At 43.1% G+C, this 21,490-nt stretch overlaps 1 protein-coding gene across 1 annotated transcript in view; it reads right to left on the bottom strand.

Moving 5' to 3' along the window:
• The window catches only part of C6H7orf57 (chromosome 6 C7orf57 homolog), a 78,824-nt gene that overhangs the window by 28,106 nt on the left and 29,228 nt on the right, over window positions 1-21,490 (bottom strand). Inside the window, 1 exon segment of the mRNA XM_042476938.1 lies at window positions 11,387-11,434. Coding sequence (XP_042332872.1) covers window positions 11,387-11,434 — 48 coding nt within the window.

Below are 21,490 nucleotides of genomic sequence, written 5' to 3'. Positions count from 1 at the left end.
CAAATCTTTAGTAATGACTGAAACAGGACTGTGGGCTTCCTCCTCAAAAAATTCTCTGGTAAACATCAAAGTTAAGGCCCCTGATGACTTGGCCTTTTCACCAGTGTGTGGAAGCGAGCTCAATCTACTGGGAATACAACTTTATAGGAAGGTCCTGGCTGCTATCTTATATACTTAAAGGCAAGTTTCTGTTTCAATTTCTGCTTCTAACCCGATGCTACTTGTGTAGAGTTGTTGAGTTAAAAAAAATTAAAATTCACGTGCGATTAGGCGCGCAGCTCTGAAAGGAGTTATATAGAGCTAGTCTGCTAGCTCCGCCCCTTGTGACTCACAGATGTGACTTGCAGAAGCTCCGTCCCTTCAGCAACAAGCACACTTCCTCAAGATGGCTGCCCAGCTACTCCTCTCCTTCTCCTCTCTCTGGCTGCACTGTTCTGGAAGGCTCTGGAAGGAGTTATATAGAGCTAGTCTGCTAGCTCCGTCCCCTTGTGACTCACAGATGCGATTCACAGAAGCTTGGCCCTTCAGCAACAAGCACACTTCCTCAATATGGCTGCCCAGCTACTCCTCTCCTTCTCCAGCACCAGAAGGTCTCTTTTTCCTGACTACTTGGGAGCAAATGAGAGGAGCAACCCATACAATAGGATGTCCTGACGTCCTCTGCTGGGAAACAGTTTTGCATAGTGGTGTGAGTGTTGGGCTATGACTGTCATAGTCCAGGAGCTGCAGGACTAGGACCCAGAGGAAGAGTCTGATGAAGAGGCAAGTCTTCCAGACAGAGAACAGCCTCCACCTTTCCGTGTTGCAGAACAGCCTCACCCAGCTCTCCCTGCTGAAGATCCTCAGCCAGTTCACCCTGTTGAACAGTGACTTCAGCCAGCAGAACTCTGGCAAGACTCACCTGCTGATGAGGCAGAGGACACAGCTGGGGTCCTAAATGCTCAATCAAGAGGGAGGGAGAAATGTATAGAGCAAAGACGCTGAGCCAGGCTCTGGGCCAAGCAGCAACAAGGAAGCTCTCATTAGAACCAGCTGGTGTCAGCCCATTTAAGAGCTGAGTCTGCCTAAGGTGAATCCTGGAAGCAACTCACCTATTTCCTGGCCAGCATTCCTGTCCCTGATATCTGTTTTCAGACTCATGTACTTCATTCTTTGGGCATCCTGGATTCTTTGACCCTTGGACTATGTTGACCTTGATTCTTGTTGCCTCCCTCGACTTGAACTGCTTTGACAAATGCTTTTCTTCTAATGGACTCTCACAGTCTAGGACTCTTTCTAGCTACTGTTGATGGTTCCTTCCCAGCCAGCTGGTGTAGGTGTTTGGTGAATTAGGACAGCAACCCTGAAGACTAGGGTTTGATTCCCTTCTAGGGCCTGAAACCTACTGGGTGACCTTGGGCAAATCATACACCCTCAGCCTCAGGGGAAGGCAATGGTAAGCCTCATCTGAACAAATATTGCCAAGAAAACCCCATGTCAGGGTCATTTAAAATTGTGTGAAGACACAAAACAACAACCCTGCATTACTAGGCTTTGATACAATTTACATCTTTCAACAAAGCACCAATTTTTACTGCTTATTATTCTTATTAAATCTGAATCTATGTATACTCTACATAATATTTCGCCCTCTGAGGGAGAGAGAAGGCTGGCCCAGTACCATCAAGGGCTAGCCTGAAGAAGGAGGCTCCTCCCTCCCTAACTGTCATCTTTCGGCCTCTGAGGGAGAGAGAAGGCTGGCCCAGTACCATCAGGGGCTAGCCTGAAGAAGGAGGCTCCTCCCTCCCCAACTGTCATCTTTCGGCCTCTGAGGGAGAGAGAAGGCTGGCCCAGTACCAGCAGGGACTAGCCTGAAGAAGAAGAGCCCTCCCTCCGGTCCATCTGCCTTGGTCCAGGCCTCAGAGGGAGAGAAGAATGCTGGACCTGATTCCCTCCCCCCCTCACCATTCCCTTCTCCTTTTGTGTCGTGTCTTTTAGATTGTAAGCCTGTGGGCAGGGAATTGTCTGTTATCCCCTCTATTGTAAACCGCTCGGATTCCCAGTGATTGGGCGGTATATAAATAAAACCTATTATTATTATTATTATTATAATAAAACATACAAAATACTATCAGAGTTGTTTTAGTTGAACATATATTAATTGAAAAATGGCATTTTTTACACTATAAAATAAAGTGGTTAAAAAGAAGCAACTGACACTGGATACTGGTCTAACAACGAACAACTGCCAATAAACTGTTATAATGTATCATCATCATCATTCCAGTAAGAGAGTTGGAGAAGGAGTAGCATTATATGTTTACGCCTATGAAGAGATCCAGGACAAAAATCCTGGAAGCCATTTGGAGAACATCTGGATAAAGATTTAAGGGGAAGGAAATAACAGGAATGTTAATATGAGAGTCTACTACAGACCTCCAAGTCAGACTGAGGGATTGAATAATGCCTTTCCAGATCAGATGACCAGAAACGACAGATGTAGTAGTGATGGATGACTTCATCTATCCTGCTATTTGCTGGAAATCAAAATTTAAGGTTTGCAAATTCCTCACTTGCCTCAAAGACAATTTCATTGTCGGAAAGGTGGTAAAGGCAACAAAAGATCAGCTATTTTCTATCCTAACCAATAGAGATGACCTGGCTATAGTGTGAAAGTGGTAGGATCCTTAGGTGGGAGTGATCACGTTCTCCTGGAGTTAATCATTCAATGGAAAGAGGAAGCAAAGCACAGTCAGACAAGCATTCTAAATTTTGGGAAAGCTGATTCCAGCAAATGTAGGTAAAGACTAGGTGTGATACCATAGTCAAGAACAATAAAAGAGAATGGATGGGAGTTTCCAATGAAAGGAAAAACGGGAGGTGTCTCAAAAACCAAGATGGATGACTAAAGAACTTTTAAATGAGCTAAGTTTTAAATGGGCCATGTATAAAAATGAAAAAGAGGGAAATCACCAAAGAAGAATTCAAACAAATAGGGAATTTTAAGGGGTGAAGTCAGAAAAGCTAAAGTGCAGAACATGCCCAGACTTGCTTGAGCAATTAAGAACAATAAAAAGGGCTTTTTTGGTTATGTCCATAACAAAAAGAAAAAAGAAATGGTAGGGCCAATGTGTGGAGAAGATGGCAAAATGGTAACAGGAGACAGAGAAAAGCCACACCTTCTTTGCCTGAGTCTTCTCACAAAAGGAAAAGGGTGCTCAACCTGAGGAAAATGGAGCAGATGACACAAAATGCAGCACAGAATAAGTAAAGAAGTGAATCCAAGTCTCCAGAGCCAGATGAACTAAATCCAGGGGTATTAAAAGTAGTATCAGTAATCTCAGAGCCACTGACAATAAATCTTTGAGAATTCCTGGAGAACAAGAATTGGCTGAGCGACCGAATCCAAAGGGTGCCCATTAATGGTGCCTCTTCACCTTGCAAAGAAGTGACTAGTGGAATGCCATAGGCTTTTGTCCTGGGCCCAGTGTTATTCAACATCTTTATCAATTACTAGGATGAAGGAATAGAGGGCCTGCTTATCAAAATTGCAGATGACACTGATTTAGGAGGGGTAACTAATACCCCAGAGGAGAGGATAAAAATTCAGAATGTCTTTAGTAGATTACAAAGCTGGATACAGCTGAGGGGAGGATGGGTGGGATTTGTGTGAATTCGGAGGTGACCACTGGAAAAAATACTGTTACAGGTAAGCAACCTGTCCTTCTTCATGGTCTCTGCGAATCACACAAATCATGGTCTCCGCGAATCACTGGCCAAAGCTGACAAGCTTTGGCCAGTGGAGGAGGGACTGTCCAGATATAAGTTGTAAAGTCCAAACAAGTTGTATTTATTTTCCAACAACAATAAATTAATTAACTTTAAAGTGCAACTGTCAAGACTTTGTTTCATTGAAAAACACAGAAGAAATGCATTGCATTTGTAAATATAAATTGCATATTTCAAGCTATTCAACCCGACAATGCAAATGTGAGAGTAAATTTCTTTAGTTCCAAGAAAATGCAGAACAAATGGTGCAGCAGAAAACATTTCAATGTAAACCTGACAGTTATACTGCCCTCCTAAAAGCTGATTCCTATTTGGCCCTGGCGTCCAACCTGTAGTGTTTGATGAAAGTCAATGGCTGGGACCAGATGACAGCTTTGCAGACATCCTTCAAAGGCACACTAGTCAGAAAAAGCGGAGGATGCAGCTACCACCCTGGTTGAATGGGCCTGAATCTTGGCAGGGAGAGATCTACCTGAAAGTTCATAGCAGAGGTGGATGGTACCAGCCACCCATTTAGAAAACAAGTCTGAAGTGGCCATGGGTTTGAAGGGTTTATTTGACAAATGGGAAAATACAAGGTCCAGGCTCCATGCTAGTGTCGGTACCGAGGATGGAAGATGAAGATTGTTGAATCTCTTAAGGAACCTTTTTACCAGGGGATCCTTAAAAAGGGGCGATTTGCCTTCAAATTGATAATGTGAATAGATTGCCAACAGGTAACACCTGACAGACATCAGGCACAGTCCTGAATCAGCCAGAATCATTAAACATTCCAACACTATTGGGACTGAGGCATGGGACAGAGACATATCCTTGTTGGAAAGGAAGTTCAGGAACTTCCTCCATTTGAGCTGGTAAGACCTCTGTGTTGAAAGCTTCTGGGCAGCCAAGATGACTGTCTATACCGAGTCAGGTAAAGTCTCTAAGGACGGAGTCTCCATGCCATCAAAGGAAGCATCTCAATGTCCAAGTGGAGAACATAGCCTTCCTGGAGGGACAGAAGATCCGGTTGTGTTTTGAGCCGGTGGTATTCCCTTTGGGATTGATGTAGAAGGGGGGTGAACCAGGGTTGCCCACCACGGTGTGATGAGAATGGCGTTGGCCTGGTCTGATGTCATCTTCACCACGATTTTTGTGATGAGAGGGAAGGGGGAAAGACATAGATCAACCCTCCTGACCACTCTAACTGGAAGGCATCTCCTTGGGAACCTGATGCTCGGGTTCAAGAGCAGAAGCTTGTACAGTGAATGTACTGAGGAGAGGTGAAGCGGTCGGTAGTTGTCTTGCCCCACAGGCGGAAGAGGCAGATGACCGCCTTGGGATGGAGGTGCCACTCATGGCATGGGTTGGAAGTCCTGCTGAGCCGGTTTGCCAGTTTGTTCTCCTCCTCAGGGAGGTGGATGGACTGAAGGAGGATCCTGTTGTGGAAGCACAAGTCCCAGATCTGAAGTGTGATTTTGAGCAGTGTCTGGGACTTCGTGCCTCCTTGTTTGTTCAGGTAGTACATGACGGTGTTGTTGTCCGTCAGAAGGAGCACTACCTCATTGGGGAGAAGCCCTTAGGGCCTTTTCCACAACAAGCATCTCCACGATGTTGATGTAAAGCTGACGCTCTAAAGTAGCACACTTGTCTTTGATGGTGAAGTTGAGGGTGTGTGTGCAAACGATCCCTCGAGGGAGGCATCTGTGGTCAGAGAGATCTCCGGTTCTGGAGGCAGAAATGGCTTCCCACTACACACATTGCCGGGTTCGAGCCACCATTGCAACAATCTCTGTACAAGTGTCGGGACCGTGCCACTTGGATGGAATATCGCACACAGGATCGAAGACCGAGAGGTACCTGAACTGAAATGGTCTTAGATGGAGCCGTGCAAACGCGGTCACATAAATTTTTGAGGCCATGTGTGCTAGAGCTACCTGCACAGCTTGCACCTCAATCTGTCTGTGTGAAAGGCATCCTCGAATGGCTTGGGAAAGAGACTGAAATCTGTCTGGAGGAACATAGGTAAGCTATAGTTGTCTCAGAGTTGAGTATAGCTCCAATGAACCTGACCTGTGTGGATGACATCAGGTTGGACCTCTCCTCATTGATCATCAGTCTGAGAGACTGCAGAAGAGACAGGGCAAACCTCACATCCTGACAGAGCTGCTCTCGGGATGGAGCAGTGAAGAGCCAGTCGTCCAGGTATGGGAAGACTGAGATGCCTTGTTGATGAAGGTAGGCCACAACCAGGGCCATGCACTTGGTGAAGACTTTGGTGCCATGGAGAGTCCAAACAGAAATACCCTTTACTGGAACATCTTGGTCTCGATGGCAAAGACGAGAAACCTCCAATGGTCTTGCTGGATTCCAATATGGAAGTAGGCATCTTTGAGATTGAGAGTCATGAACCAGTCAGTGCTCCTTCTGCAAAAGTGGCAGAATAGAGGCAAGGGTTACCATACGAAAACAATGATAACTAATAAAGGAGTTTAACTGATGCAACTCCAAGATAGGAGAAGAAACAGTAGCAGGCTGAAGCGGGATCTAACGGGTTCGATTGCACCCTTCTGCAACAGAGCACATAGTTCATCAAGTAGGGTGTCTTAGGGTGTGGTGGAAAGAACAGTTCCGGTGTTAGGAAGCTCTTCAAACTCAAAGGCATAACCACTGCAGATGGTGTTTAGTTGAGTTGGAAGTGATGATGGCTCAGGTGTTAAGTTAGGGCCTCAACCTATCCCCAAAGGGAGTTGAGATGAAGTGCGCTGCATCCTTTCATTGCCTCCTCTTTCCTTGGGAGGCATCCTTCATCTTGTAGCCCTGGCCGTATTGTGGCTGAGGTGATTGACCTCGTCCCGAAGAAGAAAAAGAGGACTGAGGGGTCCCACAGGGTTCTGTGTTGTTCCCTATGCTGTTTAACATATACATGAAACTGTTGGGAGAGGTTGTCCAGAGTTATGGAGTATGGTGTCATCAATATGCAGATGACAACTCTACTACTTCTTCCCACCTCAATCCAAGGAGGCTGTCCTGGTCCTAAACCAGTGTCTGTCTTCAGTAATGGACTGGATGGGGGCAACAAGTTGAAACTTAATCCAGACAAGACAGAGGTGCTCCTGGTCAGTTGGAAGGCAGATCAGGGAATAGGGATCCAGCCTGTGTTAGATGGTTTGCGGTTTGGGGGTACTCTTGGACTCAGCTTTGAACCTGGAGGTCTAGGTCTCTGCTGTGACCAGGAGTGCTTTCGTACATTTAAAACTTGTGCGCCAGTTGCGCCCATTCCTTGAGAAGCTAGATCTGGCCACAGTGGTACATACCTTGGTTACATCCCGTTTGGACTACTGTAATGGTCTCTACATGAGGTTGCCTTTGAAAAGTGTTTGGAAAATTCAGCTGGTTCAAAGAGCTGCTGTCATTCTCTTAATGGGCAGATTATAGAGACCATACAACGCCCCTGTGGAAACAGCTTCATTGGCTGCCAATTTGTTTCCAGGCACAATTCAAGGTGCTGGTTATTACCTATGAAGTCCTACTTGGCTCAGGTCTACACTATGTGGCAGACAGTTCCTCCTGGTATGAACCGGCTCGGACTCTGAGATCCTATGGAGAAGCCTTTCTCTCCGTCCCAACACCATCACAAACACAATTTGTAGGGGTGCGAGAGAAGGCCTTCTCAGCGGCTGCCCCTAGACTCTGGAACTCTGCCCAGGGAGATCAGAATGGCTCCCTCCTTGATGGCCTTCTGCCAGCAGGTGAAGACCTCACAGGCATTTAAGGAATTGCTACAGGGACAGGCTGGGATGTTGGACCATGTAAAAAATCAGATAGTTTTTTTCTCTCTATATAGTTTTCTTTTTAAAATGTTTTAGGCCTGTTACAGACTGCCAAAATAAAGCTGCTTCGGGTCTCTTGGAGGTATGCTGTTTAAATGATGCGTGCACCCTAAGAATCCGGAAGCTGCACCAAAGCTGCGCTCCAGTGCTTAGGAATGGAGTGTGGCTTTGGCGTGACCTCCGGACTCTTAGGACCCATGCATCATTTAAACAGCATACCTCCAAAGAGACCTGAAGCAGCTTTATTTTAGCAGTCTGTAACAGGCCTTAGTCTTTTAATAACTATCTGTTTTAATATCGTAATAATTTAATTCCTTTTTAATATAATTTTTTAAAAAAAGTTTTTAATTGTACTGTTTTTAATGCTGTGAAGCCGCTATGAATCCCAGTTCTGGGAAAAGAGTGGGATATAAATATTATTATTATTATTATTATTATGGCCTATGCTGTCTCTGTTGGTCCTGGTGGTACCGACGTTCTGGCGGCTGGTACGACCTCAGTTGGCATGGGTGATACCAGAGACATTGAAGTCTGTACCTACGGCGAGAAGACTGAAGGGAACTGGAGGACATGCCGTGTTTTTTAGCCACTTCCTTCATGCGGTATCGAGAGTTGAGTTTTTCATCTGGCTCTTTATTAAAGAGGCCAGAATCATCAAATGACATGTCCTCAATCGTTGATCGCATGTGTGGGGTGAGACTGGAGCAGTGGAGCCAGGTGTGACGTCTAAGGGCTATCAAGCCTGACAGAACTTTAGCAGCACAGTCCATGGAATGGCGAGCGGAGATGATCTGCTGACCGTCAACTGCATGAGTCTCAGAACAGATGAGTTGGGCCAGTCTCTTGGACTCATCTGGCATGTCGTCCAAAAGGGGCTCTAGGCGCTTCATCAGGTGTTGGACGTACGCACTTATACACGCCACATAGTTTGTTACCTTGAGGTCGAGGACTGCGGTGGCATAAAACCTTTTAGCCAGGCTGTCGACCTTCTTGCTCTCCTTGTCTGAGGGGGAAAAGGATGTCCTCAGTGTGAAAGAGAGGTGAGAGCCCTCTACAATGGGCTTGGGGTGTTCAAACAGCAAACTCGGTCCTGAAGGAGTGATCCTGTAGAGGCTCTCAATCTTTCTGGACATAGAATCATAGAATCGTAGAGTTGGAAGATACCACAAGGGCCATCCAGTCCAACCCCCTGCCATGCAGGAAATCCAAATCAAAGCATCCCCGACAGATGGCCATTCAGCCTCCGTTTGAAGACCTCCAAGGAGGGAGATTCCACTACACTCCGAGGAAGTGTGTTCCACTGTTGAACAGCCCTTACTGTCAGGAAGTTCCTCCTAATGTTGAGGTGGAATCTCTTTTCCTGCAGCTTGCATCCATTGCTCCGGGTCCTGTTCTCTGGAGCAGCAGAAAACAAGCTGGCTCCCTCCTCAATAAGACATCCCTTCAAATATTTAAACAGAGCTATCATATCACCCCTTAACCTTCTTTTCTCCAAGCTAAACATACCCAGCACATGGAGACAATTGTCACTGGTGTCAACCACGAGCGATTCACTATCCTTTCCTGGGATGGAATATAGGCAATGGATGGTGGCGCCGGTACCGTGCCATGGATCCTGCGCTCTATGGGGTCGAGGGTGTTGTTCTCAGTGTGAGATACCTCTAGCTTGAGGGTGTTAGCCATGCAGATCACATAGTCAGTAAAGAATGAAATGTCATTGGTAGATTACATAGGGTTGAGGTGCACCAACTGCTGGGGTGATGGAGACCTCTCCACGTCTGGGGTTATACTCCAGCTCCTGGAACGTGATAGCTGATAGGAATAGTGAGAATGATCAGTTCCAGGTGAGTCCTCCAGGGTCCTGGGTAGAGATTTGTTATATAAGGACTCCTAACAGGCCGGTGGTATCGGAGGTGGAGAAGGGGTTGAGGCTCGGATAACCTGAGCCTGAATGACCACCTTGGATTGAACAGGAGGCAGCTTCTTCTGAAGACCCTCCAGATCCATGGGTAAGTAGTACTTTCTTATGTTATGGTCAAAGACCAAGTCAGGATATTAATGTATGAGGTCATCATGAAAAGAAGTGTCCACCGAAATGTGGGCTGCTTCATCAGCCTCGGTCCCAAGGCAGGCCCTGTCATGTTGGGATGGAGAGCCACAAGCCTGTGGATCGACATCGACTTCCTCGCCAGACTCGGAATCTAAGTCTAGATGAATGATTTGCTTGGAGCCAACTTGAATGCCGGTCTAGGGATGGAGAGATGAAGATAGTACAGACGGTATCAAAGAAACCGGATCGGCTCCCTATGGCTCGATCTCGGGATAGGTGAAGCTGAACAGGCCTGTTTAGAGGCTCAATAGTCAGAAGATTTATCCCTTCTGGACGAAGATGGCCTGTCTTCTGCACGCTTGCGTTTAGAGGATTTACTGGCATCTGGGGTTCTTTTTGGAGACCTTGGAGGACCTTTCCTGCGGCTTATCAGCCGTTTTTTAATCTTTTGAAGATTGCTCCTTAGGCTTATCAGACGTTTTAGACTTTGATTTTTCCTTGCCCAAGAAAGAAGAATGGGCCTCAGGAGAGCCCTCCAAGGCAGGAGCAGAGGCAGGTATCAAAGCCTGGTCCCAGATGGACGCCTTAAATTTAAAGTTTCTATTTTTAAGGGCCTGAGTGGCCATGGACTTGCAGGACGAACATGACTTCAGGTTATGGGATTCTCCTAAACACAAAAGACAGGAGTCGTGATGGTCTGAGGTGGGCATTTTGGCCACACACTTGTGACACCTTTTAAAAGCAGCAGTCTTCTTCATGGACAGAACAAGCCATAGATCAAACAAGCTATAGGTCAAACCAGAAATCAGTGACGATGTCCAGTGGATTTAGCAAGGGTAGTCAAGAAACAAGCCAAAAGGATCAGTGAAAGCGAAACTTCAAGGATCAGGAAGCACCAGAAACAATTCCAGAGCCAAGTTCCCTCTAGCTGCTTAGCGCGGCAGACAAAAGGAACTGAGGACAGAGTGGGACGCTAGGGGGCTTTATAAGGGTGGGCGGAGCTACCACCAAAAAGCTGCAATCTAAAGTTTGCCCAGTGATTCCAGAAGTTTCCGAGTTTACTGCACAGGCGCAGATATAACCCATTTGTGTGATTCGCAGAGACCACAAAGAAAAAATGATAGCCCTGTTTAAATATTTGAAGAGATGTCATACTGAAGAGGGAGCAAGTATGTTTTCTGCAGCTCCAGAGAACAATAGATAGAAGTTGTCCAGGTCAGAATGCACAGGGAAGCCATTGAAATCCACAAACACCTGGACAACTTCAACAGGAAAGAAGAAATCCTTAAAGTGAACCAAGTTTGGCTACAAGTCCTGAAAAACAGCAAAATTAGGATTCAACAAATGCAAATGAGAAACCACCCAGGGTGAGGGGTTTTCCCAGCAGACAATGATCACTAATTAAACAGACACTAATCCTCTTTGCACCCCAAGGCCTTGCCATCAACAACAGAACAATACACAGAGTAACATGGAAATCTCTCCTCCTTACCCAGGGTCACATAGGATGGACAGACAGACAGACAGACAGACAGACAGACAGACAGACAACTCTTTTCCATGTCAGCACTCTCTGAAGATGCCAGCCACAGATGCTGGCGAAACGTCAGGAATAAACTCTTCTAGAACATGGCCACATAGCCTGAAAAAACCACAAAAATTATGGATGCCAACTATGAAAGCCTTCAACTTCATATATCTTTTGTATTGTATTTTTGTCCATGTTAAATCAAATTCCATTTTTAGGAAAACTCACCTCTTCTTTTGTGCTGCCTGGAGCGCTCACAATTTGTACTCCATTTTCCTAATGAAAAAAATGTTTTACATGAAAAAAGAATTAAGGCAATTTTGCAATGAAATTCATGACAAAAATATACCAATACTGACTATAAAATTAGTAAACAAAAGACTAGACAAGACCAGCTCTGAAATATTGTTCTTCAATTAGAAAATACAACATCCCATTTAATTATTGTTAAATATTGAACAGTTAAAACTCAAGAATAAAATATCTGAGACACATACTAATGGCAGATGACTACTTAAAATTGAAAATGACTCTTCTGGCTTCTTAAAGCCTAAGAACTTTATCATGGTAAACTTTATCTTAAACACATTATGGCTGCAGCCACGCTGCAGAAATAATCTGGTCTGACACCACTTAACTGCCAATACTATGGAATTCTGGGAACTGTAGTTTTGTGAGATATTTAGCCGCCTCTGTCAGAGAGCCATGGTGTCAAACCAAACTACAGTTCCCAAAATTCCATAGCACTGAGCCAGTGCAGTTAAAGTGGTGTCATATTGGATTATTTATCCAGTGCAGATGCAGCCCATGTGAAAATTCTTGAGTGTGGATAGTTTATAGTCCAAAATATTGTCTCTATCCCCAAATAAAAGGACTATATATCAGAATGGTGTATGCAAACACATAAAGACACCTGGTCTTATGGTATATCTGTGGCTGCCCTGAGATGGATCTTTTGTATTGGTGAGGTGGCTTTTATTTTTCTTTATTAGGAAGCCATGCTTTTGAAGGCCACAAAGGATCAGACGAATATCTTGAACTGCCTTGTGAAACCCCAATGACCTGAGCAAGATGTCATCTAGGTATGGGTAAATATGAACATAGGTGGGTCACAATGGACACCATCAGCTCTGAAAAATCTGAAGGCTAGCATTATTCTAAAGAGGAGGCCCCTAACTGATAATGGGAAACAAAATAAGAGAAATGAAGACATTGTTGGCAAGAAACATGAATGAGAACATGAAGGGCTTCCTGAGTGGTCTGAAGACTCTTCATTCTGAACCTTCCGTAGGTGGTGAAAAGGTTGATGTCCTTGAGGTTCAGAGTGGAAGTTTCTGCCCTTCTTAAGGATGAGAAAGAAGACACAGGCCCTGGTTGTATAACCCTAATGGTCAAAACATCCTGGATCGCTGTAGCTACCAATACTCTCTTCTGAGTCATGTGGTCTGAAGATGAAAGAAAGCAAAGCAGAGGAAAGGAATCAAATTATAGATAGTTCCCTTCCCTTATTGTTTTGACCCATTAATCTAATGAAGAGGGTTCCCAGAAGTGGAGGAAGTACAACCGGGATTGGGAGGCTGGGACAAAGGCTATAAAACGAGGAATGTCCCGCCGGAATCCATGATATGGCAACCCTAGTTGGCAGCAGATGCGGTGGCTGAAATCGACCTTGCACTGCCTGCATTGGATACTGCTGCCATCTATGAGGAGAAAGGCACTCATATGGCTATCTGGGGAGGCAGTTAGAGTAACCTATAAATGCCTCACCACACAATCATGCTGTGCAGGGAGGTTCCCCTCATGTCATAGGCATGGATTTTGTGGTAATTATTCCTATTCCTAGACACTAGTAATAGAAAAAAAACCCAAGGAAAAAGAGGAGAGTGAAGCAACAATGGACAAAAAGAAAGTGGGGGCATAACAAAGGAACTGTGATGAATTAAACTAAAGGAGGACTCACTGGAAAGGAATGATGATTAGAGAAAGGAAACCAATTAAAGAAAACATGGAGTAGGAAAAGCAAGGTGAAGTGATGGGCAAAGAAAGCTTTTTAAAGAATAAAGAAGGAACAAACTCAAGAAGAAGTAAAATGACCTCACCATGGCAAGGCAAGGTAAAGAATGGAGAGAATAGAGGGGACGTGGCTTTTATGATTAATTTTACACAAAAGCAGGAATTTCAATTTAAAGATTAACAAGACTATAAGTAGTGATGTCCACTTTAAAAGGGACAGCAAATCACCTACTACGGACATCTACACATCTGTAAAAGAAGCAAAACCACAGTTAATCAAGTGGGATCTGACAACTGCAATAATGGTGCGTGGCCTGAACAAGGCAAGTAGAACTGGGAACCTGGATCGGCTACTGCAGTGGTGGTGAGCCTATGGCAGGCATGCCAGAGGTGGCACTCAGAGCCTTCTCTGTGGGCACGCATGCTGTTGCCCCAGCACAAGGTTGCCAGAGTTCATTACTAGAAAGCCAGAGGGACGTGGCACTTTGCAATAAATAAGTGGGGTTTGGGTTGCAGTTTGGGCACTCAGTCTGCAAAAGGCTCACCATCACTGGCCTATTGTGTCTTATCTCCTGGAAAAATTATGGAAAAACCTGGTTAGAGAACTATAAAGAGACTGGTCACTTGCTTTAGAGCCACTTAATTTAAAAATCTCTGCGATTTCAAATGGCTAATGCTGTTTTCCAACAGGGATCCTATCATGAAAAGACGATTTGTACTTTAGAAGAAACAAATTCTCAGTTGCAGAATAAGCTGGAAGATTTGGAGAACCAAGAGAGAAGATTAAACATTCTTCTGAAAGGAATTTCAGAATCGGTGTCTTCCACCTCCCCACAAGATTCAATACTTAAATGGATGGATAAAATAAACCCTGAGGTAGATCTATCACCATCCAACATAGAACATATACATTGATCTCTTGCACCAAGACGACCTGCCAACAAGGCTGAGATAGATATCATCATGTGTTTTGCAAGATTTCCAAAGAAAACCTTCCTGAATACATCCACTATCAAGGAACTTGGACACTTAGCAAATAGAGGTAGAAATGTGACACAAGCTAATGGATAGAATCATAGAATTGTAGAGTTGAAAGAGACCACAAGGGCCATCTAGTCCAATCCTCTGTCATGCAGGAACTCATAATCAAAGTGCCTCCGACAGATGTTCATCCAGTCTCTTCTTAAAGACCTCCAAAAAAGGAGACTCCACCATGCTCCAAGGGAGTGTGTTCCACTGTCAAATAGCTCTTATTGTCAGGAAGTTCCTCCTAATGTTGAGGTGGAATGTCTTTTCTTATAGCTTGCATCCATTGTTCCAGGTCCTATTCTTTGAAGCAGTAGAAAACAAGTTTGCTCTATCCTCAATATGACATCCCTTCAAATATTTAAACGGGGCTACCATATCACCTCTTAAACTTTTCTTCTCCAGGCTAAACATCCCCAGTTTCCTAAGTCTCTCTTCACAGGGCATGGTTTCCAAACCCTTCACCATTTTGGTCACCCTCCTCTGGATACGCTCCAGCTTGTCAACATCCTTTTTTAATTGTATTCCAGGTAAGGCTTGACCAAAGCAGAATAGAGTAGCACTATTACTTCTCTTGATCTAGACCAGGGGTAGGCAACCTTTTTGAGCCGGGGGCCGGGTTGCTGTCCCTCAGAGAACTAGGGGGCCGAAGCCCAAAAATAAATAAATTAATTAATTTTAAAAAAATTATAAATACAAATATAAACCGGGACAAATGTAGGACACAAAAATTCAAATAGAGGACACTTTTAAAAATATGGAGGACATGCTAAAAAATTTGCTGATTTTTTAAAATATAAATGCATGTTTCGGAGGCTTCTATAGACAATTGCCCCCCTTGCCTGCCGCTTGCCCCCCTTGCCTGCCACTTACCCCCCCCTTGCCCGCCTCCTCCTGATAGGCCAAAGGCTCCGGCGGCAATCGGCGGCAGGACCGGGCTGGGGCCGGTCCCAAGGCCTTGCCGGGCCGCATCCGGCCCGCGGGCTGCAGGTTGCCTACCCCTGATCTAGACACTATACTTCTATTGATGCAGCCTAGAAACACATTGGCCATTTTAGATGGTGTATCATACTGTTGACTCATGCTCAACTTGTGGTCTACTAGGAGTCCTAGATCCCTTTCACACGTAGTCTCGTTCTGCCAGGTGTCCCCCATACTATATCTATGCATTTAATTTTTTCCCCTAGAGTGCAGTACCTGACATTTCTCTGTGCTGAAATTCATTTTGTTAACTTTGGTCCAGCTTTCTAGTCTATTCAGGTCACTTTGAATTCTGATCCTGTCATCTGAGGTATTAGCTATTCCTCCTAATTTGGTGTCATCTGCACATTTGAAAGCATACCACCTATTATTTCATCTAAGTCACTGATAAAGATGTTGAATAGCACTGGGCCAGGACAGAACCCTGTGGCACCCTACTAGTCTCTCCAGGATGAAGAGGAGCCATTGGGTTTGGCTAGTCAACCAAACAAATCTATTTAACAGTTGCATTGTCTAACCCACATTTTACTACCGTATTTTCCGGCCTACAAGACGACTTTTTAGCCCAGAAAAATGTTCCCCAAAGTCAGGGGTCGTCTTGTATGCCGGAAAGCCCCTGGGTCCTAAAGAGAGCCCTCGGCAGGGAAGCCTTCTCTCAAAGGCAAAGGAGCGTCCTCCTCCGTTCCTTCCCTCCTTTGCTTTTCCCCTTCCTTCCTTCCCTCCCTCCCTTTCTTTTCCCCTCCTTCCTTCTCTCCCTCCCTCCTTCCTTCCCTTTTTCTTCCTTTTCTTCTCTTCCTTCCTTCCTTGCTCCCTCCCTTCCCTTCCTGTCCTCAGACGGCAGAAGGTCTCTCTACCTTCCCTCCTGACTCGCAGTGTTGCCAATGGTGACTTTCACACAAAAATGGGGTTTTTAAAGAGATTTGGGTGTGATTTTGGTGCCTGGCTCTATTTCAGGGCAGATTTGGTGACTTGCCCATTTCAGCTCCAGCCTGAGAGCCAGGCTGGCTAGAGAGCAACCAATCCTTTGGAGTCACACACTAACAAGTTTTCAGCCAATCAGAGAGCGGGCTGGAGAGTGGTCGCCACCCCACCCTCAGAAAAGGGTCTCTCTCTCTCTCTCTTAGCCCTGATCCCTCTGAGAGCCAGGCTACAAAGAACCATCCTGTTTGGATGGAGTCACACTAAGAGGCCACGAGAGGACAGTGGTTGCCCCCCCCGCCCTCACAAACTACAATTCCCAGGATTCCCTGGTTTTTCAAGGGAATTGCCTCCATGCTTCCAGATCCCAGCCCCAGAGATAGAGTCTACAGTAAATCAGTGTTGCCAATTTAAGTCCACTTCTGCAGGTGCATTTGGATTTAATAATAACAATAATAGTGATGATGATAGAGAGATCTTGTAGCACCTTTGAGACACACTGAAAGAAAAGTTGGCAGCTTTCCTAGACTTAAGCGTACTTCCTCAGATGCATGGAAATTGTAGTTCATTGTGGCACCAGAGCTCTTTCTGATAGAACTACAATTCCCAAGGTTCCCTAGCACTGAGCCAGGGCAGTTAAAGCAGTCTCAAACTGGATTATTTGTGCAGTATGGATTGGACCTTGAGCATTTTTAATAACCAAGGTCCAAAATACACTTCAGAAATAATCCAGTTTGTGACCACTTTAACTCTCCTGGCTCAGTGCTAGGGAATCCTGGGACTTATAGTTTGCTGTGGCACCAGAGCTCTTTCTGATAGAGAACGCTCAATGTCTCACAAAACTACCATTCCCAGGGTTCCCTAGCACTGAGCCAGGGGCAGTTAAAGCAGTCTCAAACTGGATTATTTCTGAAGTGTGTCTTGGATCCAACTCAGGCTGCATCTTCACTCCAGAAACAATCCAGTTTCATACCGTTTTAACTGCCATGGCCCAGTGCTATGAAATCCTGGGAATTATAGTTTGTTGTCACACCAAAGTTTGCTGAGAGAGAAGGCTAAATATCTTAGAAAACTAGAATTCCCAGGATTCCATAGCAGTGAGCCATGGCAGTTAAAGGGGTGTCAAACTGGATTATTTCTGCAGTGCAGTTGCAGCCTAACACGTTTCTATTTGGCACAAAGCTTCCTGGGCTTTGATTCCAATAGGAGCCACTTGAACTGCCACGGCTCCATCCATACAGAATCCCTGGGATTTGTAGTTTGGATCAGTGCCCCTCCCCGCATTCTTTGGGCAGAGGAGGCAAAAGACCTTATAAAACTACAGATTTTAGGATTCCAATAGGATGGAGCAGCAGCTCTTAAAGTGGTGTCAAACTGCATTAATTCTAAAGTGTAGATGCACCAAGAGGAAGGGCGGGAGGAGTTGTCGAGGCGGGTGAAATAATGTTGTGTATGCTGTTATTTCAAACGTGGAACAGACTCCTTCCTCAGAGTGTAGTGGAGTCTCCCTCCTCTTCCCCTCCTTTTCTTCTTTCTCCTTCTCCTTTTTTCTCCTCAGCCTCTTTCTCCTCTGTCGCTGCTGCTGTTGTGTGCCTTCAGCTCCTTTCTGACTTATCATGGAAGAGAGGGGTGGTCTTATACAGTGAGCATATCCCAAACAATCTATTTTAAGTTGTAAAGTTGGGGGTCGTCTTATATGCCCAGTCATCTTATATGCCAGAATATACGGTAGCTTGTTTGCAAGAATGTCATGGGGGAAAAGAATAAAGCTGTATCTGAATCAAAGGCTTTAGGTGATTTGAAATGTTTGTTATTGAATGTCAGAGGGCTAGGTAAGTTGTGAAAAGGAGACTGACAACAGACTTAGTTAGCAATATAGCTCCCGATATAATTTTTTTTACAGGAGACTCACTGTAGATACAAAAAAAATTGAGATCTATTAAAACATAAATATTTTAGACAACAGTTCTTATCCTCCAGGACCTCTAAAGCCAAAGGAGTTGCTATTCTCATTGCATCATTGGTGCCATTTGTAATGGAAGAAGTTTTGTCAGACCCAGGTGGTAGATTTGTTTTTGTTAAGGGAATGTTAGAGAGAACTATGTATACTTTTGTATCTCTTTACTCTCTCAATATAGGCCAGTATACGTTTGTAGATACAACATTAAGTAAGCGGGAACAATTTCAGAAGGGAATAGTAATTATTGGTGGTTGCTTTAATATGATAGCAGATATAAAACTTGACAAACATTGCTTTAGGAATAAAGTAACTAAAAGACCATCACCAACTTTCCAAGATCTTATTATAAAATACAGGGCTGGCTCCCTGGAGACTCACCAGCCCAGGAACACATGACTATACCTATTACTCAGCTAGACATTAAACATACACAAACTGATTATTTTCTTTATTACATTTCTCTTTGCTTCATTAGTAGGAAAAGCCAATATATATCCTCGAACAATATCAGACCATTCAGCAAACCTTTTTCAGCTGAAACTACAAAATGAAAAACAAACGAGCTATGCATGGAGATTAAATCTACTTCTACAAAACGCTCTTAGCATAGATAGAATAAAAAAAAAGAAATTACACAATATTTTCAGCTCAATGAGTCATCTGCTCTTTCATGTGCTATGGTATAGGATGCCATAAAAGTTGTAATAAGAGAAGCATGTATACATGAACTCTTAATATTAAAAAAGACAATAAAATTAAAGAAGAAACCCTATTGTCAGAAATTGCTGTTAGAAAAGTTGCATAAAATACAGGAAAAACAAAAGCGTATCACGAGCTTTTACAGAGAACAGAATTTAAAGCTCTAGAGGTAAATAAAATCTCATGTTTTAATGTATCAAAACAAAAACATTAATTCAGAAATAAAAATTCAAAGATGCATGCACATGCTCTGAAGAAAAGTAAACTAAAAAAATACAATTTATTCAGTTAAAGATTGCTGTGGAAATCCAAACTGCAGCACAAACAAAAATATACTAGAAATATTTAATGAATATTATATCAGTTTGTATTCTAGTACTTTACCATCTGTAGAACAAATAGATAAATATATCAATGAAATACAGTTAAAACATATAACGATCACACAGAGAATCACTTAATGCAAAGATTAGCAATGAGGAAGTGTTAGCTGCCATTAGTAAACTTAATAACAGTAAGGCTCCTGGAGCTGATGGCTTAACAAGGGAATTTAATAAGAAATTTCAAGACCTTTTGATCCCAAAATTGACAAAACTATTCAGTGATGTTCTTAAAAGGGGAACTAGTCCACAGTCTTGGAAATCATCTCGAATAACTGTGATACCTAAACCTGGTAAGGATCTACAGCACATAGATTCATACTGGCCTATATCTTTGATTAACCAAGATGCCAAACTGATGACCTCAATCATGGCCAAAAGAACAAATAAGTTCATAATGAAATGTATTAATACAGATCACTCTGGATTTATACCACACTGACAGTTTTCAGACCCCATGAGGAGAATACTGAATATTATTCATTATATTAAAATAAATAAAAAACCACTAGCAATTCCCTCTGTGGATGTCCATAAAGCCTTTGACAGACTAGAATGGCCTTTTTGTAAAGAATTCTCCACAAAATGAAAATGGGCAATTTTTTCGTCCAGTTTGTTCAGAAACTTTATGAGCAATCCAATCCATCTCTGAGGATTAATGGCTGTGATTCTACTAAACTCACAATTAGTAGAGGAAGAAAACAGGGATACCCTCTTTCATCACTTTTATTTGTTATTGCATTGTTATTGCATATAGCAAATAAAAAGAAACAACTCTAAAATACAAGGTGTAATAATAATAATAATAATAATAATAATAATTTTTATTTATATGTCCCGCCTCTTCCAAAGATTGAATCAAGATTACATAATTAAAATAATACAATGCAATTGAACAGTCAATAAAATACTAATACTGAATTATACATCCCTATTAGTTCCTTAAAATCTCCAAACATCAATTCATATACCATCATACTTAGAGAGGGGGTCTTAATCATCATCTCTATACCAAATCCGATGGGAAAGCCCACCGGAAGAGATCCGTCTTTAGTGCCTTCTTAAAGGCATCTAAGGTAGTGATAAGACAGATCTCCCCCAGCAGACTATTCCATAATTTAGGGGCTGCAGCAGTGAATGCTCTATGGTAAGCTGTGGTTAATTGAGTATTACAATGTTCCAACAAATTCTTCTCCGATATTCTGAGTGTGCAGGGAGATTATGTAAGGAGAGGCATTCCCGCAGGTAACTTGGGCCCGAGCCATGTAGGGCTTTAATGACCAACACCTTGTATTGAGCCCAGAAGCTAATTGGCAGCCAGTGTAGAGACTTTAACACTGGTTATAGCTTTATTTGTACCATCACCGCAGAAAGAAGGCCTTGAGATTGTGAAAAATTAAATTTATATGGCTCCTTGGCTAGTTTACAGATAAATTTCCATATATTGGAAGCATTGTGCATAGTTTTTTCCACATGGAATCACTGGTTTGAAAACTTATATTAAGTTGATTAAATATTTAGGTATGCATATCCCCAAGTCCCTTGTTAAGCTTCAAAAACTCAATTATAATCTTATAACAGAACAATTAAAAATATAAATAAATGGAAGAAACTTAATTTGTCATGGTTAGGATGAGTGGCTGCAATTAAGATGTCAGCATTGCCTAAATTATTTGTCCCAAACATTCCCAGTATTAATTCCTACTAAATGTTTTAAAACATAGCAAAAAATATTTAATAGGTTTATATTGAATAATAAAAGGCCAAGGATAACAAAAAGTTTGATTTATAGAAGATCATGTGATGGAAGATTGGATGTACCAGACATATGTAAATACTATGATGCATTTCAGTTACGTCAAATGTTCCCTCAAAACAAATGACTGCCATCCTCCCACTTTGGCATTTAGGCCAATAGCATTGATAAACCAGGATGCAAAATTGTTAACCACAATTGTGGGAAGTAGACTTAACAGCTTCATCACTGAATATACTTCTATTGACCAAACAGGTTTCATGCCAATAAAAAACTTGCTGACACTATTAGATGGGTCCTAAATGTAAAACATCATGCCTCAAAATCTGAAACCCCAATTACTCTCATGTCTCTAGATGCCTTGAAAGCTTTTGATAGAATTGGCAATATTTATTTGGTGTGCCAAATAAGATGAATCTAGTTAATAACTTTATTAACACACTTGAAAGCTTATACACAAACTCAGAAGCCATAGTGACAGTCAATAGAATAAATTCTTCTACTTTTAAACTCCAAAGAGAAACAAAGCAAGGATGCCCCTTATCCCCATTGTTATTTGCTATAGCAATTGAGCCCTTAGCCACCTCAATTAGAGAAAA

The sequence above is a fragment of the Sceloporus undulatus genome, chromosome 6 (assembly GCF_019175285.1).
Source record: "Sceloporus undulatus isolate JIND9_A2432 ecotype Alabama chromosome 6, SceUnd_v1.1, whole genome shotgun sequence".
In the NCBI taxonomy this organism is placed as follows: domain Eukaryota; kingdom Metazoa; phylum Chordata; class Lepidosauria; order Squamata; family Phrynosomatidae; genus Sceloporus; species Sceloporus undulatus.
The sequence above is the reverse complement of the archived record's forward strand: the minus strand, read 5'-3'. Positions and strand labels throughout refer to the sequence as shown.